Genomic DNA, 13592 nt, shown 5'->3' with positions numbered 1-13592 from the left:
CATTTTTTTTAGTAGCCTCACATTAGTTCAGCTTTGCTGCCTTCACTTCTTTCAATTGCATTTTCCCACTGTTCTAAATAGCAATTCTATGACTGTCTTCTGCATTTTACGTGACACAGCACTTCAGTGGTTGTAGTGGGATTCTTCAAAAATGAAAAATAATCATAAATGTAGTATGGTATCTCTAAATGACTGGGAATAGAAGCAATTCCCTTTCTGTAGTAAAAGTACATGTATACACTTGAGTATAGCATGCACACACATTTTCAATGTTTAATTTCTTCGATACATACACAGATACACATATGAGCAAATACTCTCGATTGTGAATAGTTGAAGTCAGGATACTTAAACTCTAAAATAAGCATTTCATTTAGAAACTTAAACATGACTGTTTACCCACAACCAGACTGTAATGCAACTCTCACAGATTGTTTTATTACTGGAAGAAGTTGTCAAATGTAAATAGGTCACTTTTTTTTTTTTTTTTTTTTTACATTTTCATTTATACCCCCACAAAAAGCACACTGGGGCCAAGAAAATTAATTCCCCAAGTGCTGTCAACCAGGTTGGGAAATAGCAATAAACAGCTTACTGTAAAGCCCCTCCAGCCACAATAAAAAGGCTGTCAATAAGTGAGCTGAGTGAGAGCTGGGCTGTGTACAAACAGGTACTCTGGAAATGATAATCTGAAAGGGAAAAGACCTGACGTTTCTTATTCCAATATGCTGAGGCAGTGGTTCTCAAAGTATGGTCTCTGGACTAACAGCATCAACATGCCTAGGATCTTGTCAGCAATGGAAACTTTCAGGCTTGACCCCAATGGTACTGAATCAGAACATCTGGGAGTGGGGTCCATGTTTTAAGAAACCCTCCGGATCATTCTGAGACACCTTAAAGTTTGAGAACTTAATATCACATTTTAAAAATCACATCCACTAAGAATATATTTTCCTTTTAGAAAAATACACCAATGAGCTTTATCACTTAAAGCCCTACTGGAATTGATTATCTTGCCATCCTCTTAAACCCATAACAGTGAACTTTGCTTATTTATAAATAAATATCAAGACATGCTCTTGCTTTTCTTAAAAACGGGAAATTCCACCCAATCTGTGAATGATAAGGGTACTTCTGAAAATTCATGCAAAATAATTTGTGGAAAATCCAGTGACAGATTTGTTATGTTCAAGGAAAATGAAAGCTCAGTGAAATCGAGTGGATGAGGAATATGGTTTCCAACATTCTTTGTAGGGTCACACAAGGCAAAACAGCAGGGGAATGAAAGACAAAATAGGAACTAATGCCCTGATGGCAGAAGAGTCAGACATTATGTTGTCATTGTATCCACAACACAGATGAATGATATTTAAATTTGGTAGCCCTTTACTCAAGAATCTTGCATTTTACTCACACATCAACTAGCACCATTAAGTGAAAAAGGTATTCCTGTTCACAGCACTCTGTGCCCACTCAACTAAAAATCTTCACACATTATATGTTTATAAATTCCTTTGAAAGCTTTTGTTGTGATAAACCCTACTTTTTGCAAAATTGTGTAGCTTCAGGAGCATATTCTGTATAAAAGCAACTAGTTGAAGAGAAGGAGCTAAAAATAGAATTTTTATTTTAGCTTAACTAGAACATCTTCAGATAACACTCATGTAGTTCAGTTAAAAAAAAAAAAAACCCTAAAAGGATCGTATATAATTTATGTTCTTCATTCATAGAAAATATGCCTCTTACACTAAAATTGTACATATTGCTATCACCAACACTTCTCCTTACTTCCAATATTCCTTTTCTCCAACACTGCAATTTTTCTTTTTCGGCGTGAAAATTTCTAAAAGGTATAAGCAAAGCCATTTCAATAGCTCTTCAGCATAATAGTGAATTACAGCTATGTCTGAACATCCAAATGCCTACAATGAGAACTGCACAGTAACACATGGTCTCAAGGAATGTCTAAAATGCACTTTAGTTCCAGTTAGAGAATTAGTCAGCATCCTATTTTAAAGATTACATCATACAAATGTTCTTATGACTAAGCCTAAACAAAATATCTTTTCCATAATTTGCTGAAATGCACTTAACATTTATGTCACTGTACTACATAGAGTTTCAAGTTTTGTGGAGAAGTCAGAAAAAGTGGGCCCGTGCGTCAATGCTAATCCACACCACATTTACATGAAAAGAAAGATGATGTTGGAAGAATATCAGAAGGTTTCTTTGGAAAACAAATTTCAGATTTTGTATGAAAAGTTCAAATCATGTTTGCTTTTTTCAAGAGAGTATGCAAATCATAAAATATCAGCATATTGTGAGTGACCTTCACCTAAAAAGTAAATGAAAAAGCCGTTTTCTTTCTTTTCATTAATAGTACCTTCATATTTAAGTCCATTAAATCCATTAAGTCCATTAGTTTCAAAAATTACTTAGCATGATTAACTATCTTATTTACCAACTTTCTTTCACAAACCTTTACTAAGCTCAGAAATCTTCTACATTTTAAAACAACCTCTCTTAAAAAGCTGATGAAGTTAACATAAAAATAAATCTTTCCAACTTCAACTTCTATCAGATAACTTCATATGCTCCTCTAGAATTCTGACACGGACTTATTTTAATTCCTCTTTCTGTGCCTTCAAGCTTTAAGTATATGTACTTTTAAAATGCTCTAGATATCTAATCTTTTACATTAAGAAGTAGAGATTTTAGTTGAATAATCACAGATAGACATTATGCTTACTGTTCTGGGAACATCTATGTGATTCACTGTCAAAATTACTTTTATGAATATCTTATTACCACAAAACCTTAAAGTCATTCCAGAGCAATAAACACTAGATGGTAAGAGGGAAATAGAGTTTCAATAAAACATTCTATCTCACCCCACGTCCCACATAAAAAAAGGAAAAACTCTTGAGTTTTCAAACACTGATCAACAATTGTCAATACTGTCCTGCAAATTTATTTTTGCTTTCCTTGATTTTCTGAAATCTATATGTTCCTTATTTTGAACAAATTCAGATGGGCCATCACCATAGGGGGACTCAGTACCAACAAGGGTGGAACTCAGATTACGAAATCCTAGAAAGTTGGTGTGGTGAGAGTTAATCACAAAAGAGCAACCAAATGAATTGAAATGCTAGTTGCTCCAGAGCAACTATCATTAAATAAAAGGTATCTTTGGCTGTAGTACCAGCTTGATCCTTCCCTCCCCCCTTTCCTTGCTACTGCGGGATGGGCGCCTGGCCAGCACAAGCGACATGATACCCTAGTGCCATCTACAGGCTATTACTGACACTCAAATTTCATGGCAATAGACAAGCACCAGTGAAATAAATTAGACAGCACTGCATTTAAATCTTTATTAACAAGGAATTATTAGACCTAAGAAAAACTAATTCTGGATTTGGTTGAAATATGAGTTTCTCAGCCTCTTAATCCCTCTTCATATGGCATATTTCACAGTTTAAAATGAGTTATGACAGATCACTTATGCATTACTAAGATGGGAGAATATTTACAATGGATTCATTCTTTTCTGTATAAATTGGTTATATCAGGGAGAAAGCATTCCTTCTATTTTTTTTTTTTTTTTCTTGAAAGAGTACTTTGGCCATTACGGACAATTTGCCAACCTTCTATTCAATACCCAATGTACTATATTACAATGAAATCATCTGAAATCAAAGAGAAGGCTTCCTATATGGCTTCGTTGCAATCTATCAACAATCATGTGCTTCACGGCTGATGTACATTTAATAAACTACTATCTTGTTTAGAGACTAAAAAAAAATTAACCCCTTTAGCAACCACAGCTCCAAAATAATTATAGCGACACCTTCAAACGTCATTTAAAACTTGGGATTTGAAGGTGACTTTTTAGATCAAAAGGTAATGTGAAAATCTTGAAGCAGTCAATTTGGAAACCCCAGGAGCAGAATTTGGCATAACAGGACAGGTTTTCTTCTTCAGCAAACATTATCTTGGGACATTTTGGAATTATTTCCTCTTTTCATCTTTTGTCATTTGAAGGAAACTGGGAAGTTAAATAATTCTCAGAACTCAGAAATTTCAAAGCTGTTCTAAAAATTCTTGACTGAGCCCCAGAGGAATAAAAAAAGGGGTCAAGTTTTTTTTTTCCCTCTTTATAACTAAGCTAAAGTTAGACCAAAACAAGAGACACACTGGCACGTTAATACTGGTTGACTGGGCACTTGTATGCAGTACTTATAGACCAGTAAAAGTGCTCGTTTACCTGTCTGGTGTGTAAGGGGCCCTTTGTCTTGAAGCCTCCTTGGGAACTGCACTCTGAGGCACTGAAGTGATCTGAACTAGTGGAAGAGCGTTTGGAGAGGGTGTCACAACCCCCGACAAAGGTGTTGTCCAAAGGGAGTTCCTGAATCACATGATGCTTTTTCACGGAAACCGGAGTGTCTGGTTTAAGATGAAAAGCAGGCTGTGGAGAAGCAGATTTGTAGTGCTTGGCCAGGTCAGGGCTGTTAGGCTTGAAGGTTGTTGGAGGGGCTGGGCCCCAGTCAAATCTTCCTATACTTTGCTCCTCCAGCTCAGCGGGCAGGCTTATTGTCCCATTGATAGGTTCGTGAACTGCATCGTCAGGTTTGGACTCTTCAATTGTAACAAAGTTCAAAAGAGAGCTCTTGGGAGACTTTCTTTTCTTCCTTTTCTTTTTCTTGTTTTGTTTGTTCTCCTGGTTTGGGGACATCCACTCAGCACCTTGCTTGCTCCTCTGAGCTGCTTTGAACCTCGATGCATGGCGACATCGCACCAGGACGGTGACGAAGATCACCACTATGACCACCATGGCCCCTGCGACGATGGCAATCATGATGGTGAGATAGTCCTCATTTTGATAGGGTTGGCTACTGTCCCCAATGTTCCTATCCAGTGGGGTCTCCATAGTCCTGCGAATCAAGTCATAGATATAGGAGGCATTCCCAGCGGTGTCATTAACGTAAAGAAAAACAAGCACGAGTGTGTGCAAAGACTTAGGGTATCCCAGGTCACTTATATTGACCACCAAACGGTGCAAGCCCACATCAGTAGGTGCTGGCTTCTCTTCCAGAGTGATGTTACCTGTTACTGGATCGATCCGAAACAAGCCTTTGTTGTTCCCACTCACAATTGTATACTTCAGTTCGGCGTTCATCCCAGTGTCGATATCCACTGCAAAAACTTCTGCTACCACAGAGCCAGGAATGGCTGAGAGGGGTACCAACTTAAAAGAAGTGTTGGAAGGTGGAGAAATGACAACTGGACTATTGTCATTGACATCCATGACATTGATAGTTACTTTTGCAGTGGAGGAACGAGGTGGTTGTCCTCCATCAGTGGCTTTGACATCAAAAGTGTAGGAACTCTGCTGCTCTCTATCAAATGAGACATTTGACTTTATGACTCCAGAATAGGGATCCAGCACAAAATTATCATTGTCATTTAGAATGGAGAGAGTCACAGCTTTATTCTCTCCAGCATCTGCATCTGTCACTGTGATTACCCCCACAGTACTATACTTTGGCAGATTCTCAGACACAAAAAATTGAAAATGATTATGAGTAAACTTGGGGCTATTGTCATTCTCATCCAGAACAGTAACTATCACGGCCGCTTGGCTTTGGAGGGGAGGGGTTCCATTGTCCCTGGCAGTTACTGTAAAAATGAACCGCTCCTGTTCTTCTCTGTCAAAGACTCTGGAGGCTGTCAAAACTCCTGTCTTTCGGTCCAAATCAAAGAAGGAGGCATTCGGTCCAAGCTGATAAACAATGTCCGCATTTTTCCCACTGTCTTCATCTGTGGCACTAATAGTTGTTAAGTATAACCCACGTCGGTTGTTTTCAGAAACTGACAGCTCAATTACAGGCTGGTTGAAAATTGGTGGGTTGTCATTTTCATCCTCAAGCTTAACCCTTACCAGGGCAGTCTGATTTAAACTGGGTTTCCCAGAATCAGAGGCAACAATTTTAAAGCTGAATTCTTTGGTGCCCTCATAGTCCAACAAAGAGGAGGTCTCTAACAAATATTGGTTATCGTATACTGCCTTCAAATGAAATGGGACCTCTCTTTCAATAAAACAGATCACTTTGCCATTCACATCTGTGTCCTTATCTGAAACTGTAATTAGGGCAATCTTTGTATTGACAGGATCTTTCTCAGATAAATACACTGTGCCATTGATGGGACTTATAATGTACCTGAGGTCTATGTTAGGAGGGTTATCATTTACATCAGTGACATTGATGGTAACCGTTGCTCGAGCAGGAGTGGAGCTGCCATCACTAGCCAGCACTGTCACTTTGTGAATGGCTGTCTCCTCTCGATCTAGGGACCTCTGAACTGTAATCAGTCCAGTAGTATTATTTAAAGCAAAGAGCCTTTTGGTTGCAGGGGCGACCTGGGCACCAAAAATGTACCGGATTTCAGCATTACTGCCTATATCTGCATCAGTGGCATGGAGCTGAATTACAGAGGTGCCCACAGGAGCATTCTCTGGAATATGCACCTCCACTTGACCCTCTTTAAACACTGGCCTGTTGTCATTTACATCACTTACTGTGACCTGCAGTATGGCCGTGCTGGATTTCTGTGGAGTGCCTCCATCCTCTACTTTGATTTTCATCACATAGGTATCTTTCTGTTCTCTGTCCAAGTTTTGCTGAACAATCAATTGCGGCCACTTCTCTCCCTCCGGAGTTTCCACGATATCCAGTCCAAAAACACTCTGCCCATTTAACAATTCATAATGCTGTACACCATTGAAGCCTGTGTCAGGATCTGTTGCCGATGGAATTGGAAAGCGGCTGTTGATCAAAGTGTTTTCTGGAATGGAAATATTGATGACAGGGGATGGAAACATGGGGGCATTATCATTGGTATCCTTGACAATTATTTTTATTTTGATCAGCCTGAAAAAATCATTGGGGAGGATCACTACCTCAAGTTCAAAGAAACACTCATTCTCCTCAGCATAAGAGGCTCCAGCACAGAGTTTTTCTCTGTCTATTCTATTGGAGGTTGTGAAAATTTCCCCAGTGCTACTGGATACTTTCACCAAAGGGGCATCCCCAGCTTTAGAAACCAGTCTGTAGACAAGGCTGGCACTGGTCCCTGTGGCAGCATTGATGTGAGAAATGTTCAGATCCTTTGGTATGTTTCCTATGGGCACATTTTCAGGCAATTCCTCTCTAATAGTGTAAATAAGTTCTTGAGCTATTGCGGAATCCAGCCTTAAACAGGCAATCAGAGCAGCCAACAGGTAAAAATCCCTCAGGTCCATGATAATGTATTTATTTTCTTTTCCTGGATTTTAGGGTTTAAAGGTTTCCACTGAGGAATGATGCACGAATTGCAAGAGGAAGCGTGCATGGACTGGAGGATGCATTACATCTCATCGCTTATTTGGAGACAGCCACTGTCAACACAATCGTATAGACAATATTATTCTTCAGTAAACAAAAACACACAGTCATGAAATATCACAACACATTTTCCACTGCACATTAGTAAACATGGCAGTTTGCTCTGCCACTGTTTGCAAGTTAACTCTGTGGATGAAAACACTAAATATCCACTGCTTGTCGCATTTGCCAGGAGAAAATGAAATTAATCTACTTTTGAATTAAGGACAGCTGCTATTTTTACCTGAATTCACCCACACTGTTTTTCAGGACACTGTTTAATTCAAAACATGCATTCTTGTTCTCCTCTTCCCCTCCCCCTGTCTTACCCGCCTCCTGGCTTCTAACCCACCTCCCTTAGTTTTTTTAGGTGCAAGTGAAAAACACCAAGTATTTAGCTATGGTTCCTGCTATTTGCTTTGTCACATGTCAAATGTGATGTTTTCTTCTCTGCTACACTGAGTCACCTCTTTCCTCTAAAAAGACTATCTCTTCTTTCCTCCCAGTTCCTCAACTGCCTTCTAATACAGTCTTACTGGGAAACAAGCACCCGGACATGCTGCTGCAGCATCAGAAGCAATAGTCACCGGCCACTACATAGCCTCATTGCTTAAAAGCACGATACCAACACTTCAAATTTCCTACCCAGACCTTGCTCTCATTTCTCCATATTGCCAAATTATCCCCATTTGGATTAAGAAACACACTAAAACTTTTAAAAATGTATAATACAAGATTCCTCATCCTAGATGTGGAAGAGAGTGTGGAGATGGAAGTAAAACGCAGCTAACATTTCCATGTAACAGCACAATATTTTCTACTGAACATAAAAGAGGAAAAAAATGCAGTTTCTTAACCCTGATCCCTGGTTATAATATGAGTAACATCTGCCACACATAAATACTGCAACCCAGTAACGCAGGTAAAAAGGCTTCTGTTTAGATGCTCCCCTAACTGCAATTTAAATGGGTGCAAGGCTCCAGGCAGCTACCTACTTGAGTAGAACTGGTCAGTTCCCAGGCTCTAATCTTATCTGCATTAGGCTGTACGGTAGCTGATGCCCGCGATTAGTTCCAGCAGAGTGATGCAGGTAGGGATGCAGATACAGCCTAGTAGGTGAGCTCTGCCCCAACCGTCTACCCAATTACAAACATCCCTCGTCCACACTGAGGACATATCTAAACACAAAATTTACAATTGTGCATGCGAAACTTTACACTTACGTTAGTTGCCTCAACCTTTCCCCTTTCCCGGTATGCTGCAGTTAGGAATGATTTGTTCCAACACATAGAAAGCCATGCATCTGGTAGCACCAGTTTGGGGAGAAATCAGAAGCAGCAAAACGTTTCCTCCTTGTGAATTGTGTTGCTTCGGGCTGGCAAATTAGCAACTCCAGAGAACAAATTCACAGATTTGTCGTTAGTCATTCTCTTCACATTTTCGTCTCTATTACCACGGGGTCTGGGCTCTTCTGGTATTTAACACACACACAACATCCAGTTGCACTTCTTCAGCTCAGGAGTATTTTCCACAGCATCAGGCATACCATTTCCCTCCGATGTCAATACTGCTTAAGTCTAACTTCTGGTAGGAAACGTCAGAGTTGGGGTGATGGTGATTCTCTGGCTGCTCTCCGAGATGACAGTTGCCCGAAAAATTCCTAATCGGTTATGTCTTTCGTGCTTCAGAGACTCTAAGGCGCTCCTTCCTGTCTTGCATGCTCTCCCTCTCTCCCTTCTCCTCTGCCCCTCTCTCCTTCTCCCTCTCCTCTCTCCTCTCTGAACTGAATTTCTTGATATAACTCTCAATAAGCCCAGAGGGAGGGCGTGACTGCCAGAGCCCCGCCTCCGGCCCCTGATTGGCCCGCATCTTGCGGTGCGGGCGGCTGCAGCCAGGCACGAGGGAGGGGGCGAGGAACAAGGCGCTGACTGTCTCCCAGCCTCCCCTCCTCAGCGCCCCCTCGGCAGCCGCGAAAACCCGGAGAACTGATCCTGGCCCCGGGAGAGCCGGGCTCCAGGAGGCGCACTGAGCATGCCCAGCAGGGTTCGGCCCGGAGGGAAGTGCCGCTGCTCCCCAGGCCCGCGCGGAGGCAGCTCTCGCAGCGTGAGCCGCCCTTTGGTTTGCTCTGTGCGGCGAGGGGCAGAGAACCGCGGAGCACCGGTGGTGGGACGAGCCGGGGCGGCGCGGGAGGCAGGCGGGCAGTGCAGGCAAGGATCCGGGGAGCCTCCCTCACCGCGATGGGCGGATGGTGGGGGGGGGGAGGGGGGTGCAGAGACGGCTCATCTCCGAAAGCACATTTCGCACTTGTCTTTACTAAATGGAGGGGCCAGAATGCGAAGGGAGGGAATAGTCAAACCAGGGTATGAGACACGACATGCGCTGTCACCCCTCAGGAGGAAGCACGGGCCAACGGATCTCCGGAGAGCGTTAAACAGACAACATGCCCGGTGCTGCAACTAGAGGCTTTTGCTGGCAGGAACATTGGCAAGAAGGGCAGAGAGGGCGGATAGCGAAAGGTCGGGACAGGATATTTGAATCTCAACCAGGACTGGAAAGAAAATTAATTTGCGCACTATCTAGAAGCAGGGTGATGGAAGATGCCTGGGGAAAGGGAAAGTGGCAGCTTCTGGGACGCCCTTGATCAGCCCCAGGCCTGTCTGGCGTGCGGTGCAAAGTCTCGTCTCGGAGAACAGCGTGGGCCACGGCGACCTATCTTAGCTGTCCTTGCACTTCGACTCCCGCGGTGTCCAGAAACCTAGGAACCCGAGCTCGTCAGGTCGCGCGGCTGCAGCAAAACCTGCATCCAGCTCGCCTAACTGCAAACTTTGCTTGTGAGAGGCTGGAAGGAGTCCCGTCCAGCTGTTCCCCAAGCTGTAGAGCATTTCCTTTCCTTTTGCACTTCTGATTGCAACTTTACATGTAGTACTTGTCTCTCCCTGTGCATTTCTGACTCCAGTTCTGTACCAAATCCTCACAGGTTTCTCCTTTTCATACAAGAGCTAAACGGAATGACTCCGGAAAGGATCAGCCTTATTCCCTAAATATTAGCCCCCGAAGCACTGTTTTCGATTGATCTTTTAAAATTAGCAAACCACGAAGATTTCTGTGGGACTCTACCCACAACGCCAGATACCTAAGTTTGAGGCATTAATAACAGTTCACTTGGAACAACACACACAAAAAATGTTTTTGAATGACCTGTAAAAGTTGTCTGAGAAAGTCTTAATGCGTGATTGAATAACTTGTTCTAACTTAGAGGATAAAGAGTATTTGTCTTAAACCTCCGTGTTCCTCATTCTGTACTGGGCTGTAGAAGCACTAAAGACTCTACAGTTAAGCACTATGATGGCATGTTCCTTTTGTTTCAGTACAATGTTTTGGTTGTTGTTGTTTTTTTCCAATAAGAATAACTTATTTTTAGATATTTAAAAGTAAAAAAGGAAATCATTAAGCCTACCAGTCTTAGATATTGTATAAATAATTCCATTATTTAACCAACTCATTTGGCATTACAATTTCCCCTCATCTGTGAAAATATAAGCTCCTTTTTATTCAAACTTTTCCTCTGGCGAATATTCACAATAAAAGTGCAGTACCTAAAAGCCCACTGTAAAATACATTGATCCCTTATACATAAAATAGAAAAACAGTTTCTTGCAAGCAATAGGTGGATATTGTTTTTAAATAGCCTAATGACTCTTACAATAGTATTTTGTAGGATTAGAATATACTGAATGAAAAGGTCTGCTTAAGTATACAAAAGTCAAAAAAAAATTACCTGATACAATGTGAATTACAGGAATTCTTTTATTTTACTACTGATGATTATTTTGCCATTCACAAAATCTACAGTTAAAGCTAGTGCATTGTTCCAACTGTCATCTATTTTATGCTCTGAACTAGTTTAAAATAAATGAACCATCATCCTGATACATTTACAATAAACACAGCAGCACAGGCACTTTCCAGTTCATTTCATAAGCATCGTGCTATCTCACCTTCTTATTCTAATCATACTGTAGTCATTTCAAAGTTCTGTTGTAATTGCAACACATAGCTTAGCAATAATTATTTAACCTTATTACCAAGCGTAATTGTTTCTGTTTGCTAAAGAATAGCTTGACTTGTAGTCAGGACCCATTATTATCTTACACTCAATAGACGAAATCTTAGAACACAGATGAAGGTTAGGAAGAGAAAAAAAAATTATCACATGATTAAATTTACAACCATGAGACTTCAATTAATGGAAACCACAGGTCAAAGCCCCCAAAAAGAAATACATTTAGATTCTTTGCAAAGGAAATTGAACACAGAAATAAAGCTGACTTCAGTGCATTCTATTTTGTGTTTATTTAGCATATCTAAATCACTGAGATTCTTTAACCATACCAGTTTTAGCTCTTAAAGCCAGAACAGTTGAAGCTTACTGTTACCCTATTATATTCCAACTTATAAACTATAGAATGAGAACTACGATTAGAGATCTCATGAATATTCCTGGGAAAAAATAACTTGAGGCTTCTGACCAAAACACTATGTAAAACATGTGCATAATGAGAGCTGCTCACAATTCACCTCTACTTTTTGAAAGTTGTGTCAACAGAATTATGAACTTGGGAAATAGTAATTTTAGTTTTCGTAGGGGAATATATTGTGGGTTTTTTTTTTTACTGCATTTTAATTGTTTTTCCTTAGTGAATTGAATAAAATATTAGATTTCCAATTATGACTTCCAATACAGATCTTCCAAGATGTATTCTAGACTTCCAATTAGATCTCTTTTAACCATTATTCATCTTTGTTAGTGCATGTGTTGTAGAGCCGGGAACCACGATATTCTCACCTGTGTTGTACCTGATTAGTACTTTAGGAATTATGTCATCTGGGCTATATTAAAATTGCCTTAGTGTTCTCTCTGCATTATGTAAGTCATGGGACACTTACAAAGCTAAGTCACCTTCAGCCAGCTAACTGAAAACTAAAATGCTATTACAGACTTATGTTGAAAAAGATGTCAGGTTGAAATTATTATATTCTGAAATTTTAATGTTGCTCTGTTTATATATATTAAACAATAGTTTCCATGTAATGGCACTTAATAAATTATGAAGTTTAATTGGATTTTCATCTGATTTTCTAGTTATCACTCAGCATTTTAAAATTACATTTCATATCAATTGTAAAGGCTTCTTTAAGAAACAATTTATACAAGAAACAGACTGTGGTACTTGGAATGATCAAATGAACTCAAGGATTTCAGAACTAAAATTTTCGACTCTAATATACTAGTTCTATATTGTAATCAAAGTTAAAAATTAAAAAATATTTCCATGCCCTATATTTCTAAAGTTCCTTTAATCTAGATGTCTTACTGTGTCTGACACACATTAATCAATCACAGGGGCTCTTACCTCACAGCAGGTGTTATTGTCCCCATTTCACAAAAGATGCTAGACTATTGTACCCTACTTCTGGGGGAGAATTGTGTGAAGAATACTAAGGGTTATTTGTATTATCACTGTTTAGAAAATGACAATGCAGAATCCTAACACCACAAAACGAAAATTAACACCTTTTAAGCCTGTGCAAACTGATTAAGTGTAGTAAGCTTCTTGAATAATTCTTTTGCTTCACTATTAGCTTTTTCTTTGAATACTTTTTTTTTTCTTTAACGAAAACCTAGTTCAAGGTAATCAAATCACAAAGGAAAGCAGGTGACAAGAAGCTTCATTCTGTTTGAATGACTGAACTAAATTTATCCCAATTTGCTATATTTTTATGACTGACAACGATTATAGATGTCAGGTTTGTAGCTCTAACAGTTATTACAATATTAACTGACATTTTCCAGTGCCTCTATGTTATCATGACTACTATATAAAGAAAATATTGAATTTTCAAGTTTCATTATTGGTTTTTTAAGACGTAAGGTCATATCAAGACATAGCTTTCATAACAAAGACTTTCCCCTCTCATAGGTGGGGCTCAGGTAATCACTCAGGAAAACATGAAAAAGTGGTTTTAAGCTAGTAAAGAGAATACATGTTTTTTAATTTGATCACTTTAAGTCATGCAATTTCAAGTAAAATATAACATACAAAACTTTATTTCCTGTGTATATTTCTATTTTCCAGTTTTTATGGGCAAAAACTGTTAGATTAGAATATC

General features: G+C 39.7%; 1 protein-coding gene and 1 long non-coding RNA gene across 12 annotated transcripts in view; one reads left to right on the top strand and one right to left on the bottom strand.

Moving 5' to 3' along the window:
• The window catches only part of PCDH9 (protocadherin 9), a 927283-nt gene extending 918075 nt beyond the window's left edge, over positions 1-9208 (bottom strand). For 10 of the 11 annotated variants that reach the window (XR_005794028.1, XM_040487391.1, XM_040487394.1 and 7 more), the window contains exons 1-2: positions 8645-9208; positions 4265-7435 (exon numbers count right to left, since the gene is read on the bottom strand). Coding sequence is in view for 10 of the 11 variants with exons in the window: in XM_040487391.1 (XP_040343325.1) it covers positions 4265-7300 (3036 nt within the window). In the remaining variant the exon portion in view is untranslated. The remainder of the gene's footprint in view (positions 1-4264; positions 7436-8644) is intronic. The other variant, XM_040487401.1, reaches the window with a different exon arrangement.
• A 97-nt stretch (positions 9209-9305) lies between these two features.
• On the top strand, positions 9306-12772 carry LOC121037868 (uncharacterized). Its single transcript, XR_005794030.1, has 2 exons — positions 9306-9524; positions 9815-12772. It is a non-coding gene; the product is annotated as an uncharacterized LOC121037868 (long non-coding RNA).
• Positions 12773-13592: the final 820 nt, after the last annotated feature.

The sequence above is a fragment of the Herpailurus yagouaroundi genome, unplaced genomic scaffold, assembly GCF_014898765.1.
Source record: "Herpailurus yagouaroundi ecotype Mexico unplaced genomic scaffold, PumYag 164, whole genome shotgun sequence".
NCBI classification, from domain to species: Eukaryota; Metazoa; Chordata; class Mammalia; order Carnivora; family Felidae; genus Herpailurus; species Herpailurus yagouaroundi.
The sequence above is the reverse complement of the archived record's forward strand: the minus strand, read 5'-3'. Positions and strand labels throughout refer to the sequence as shown.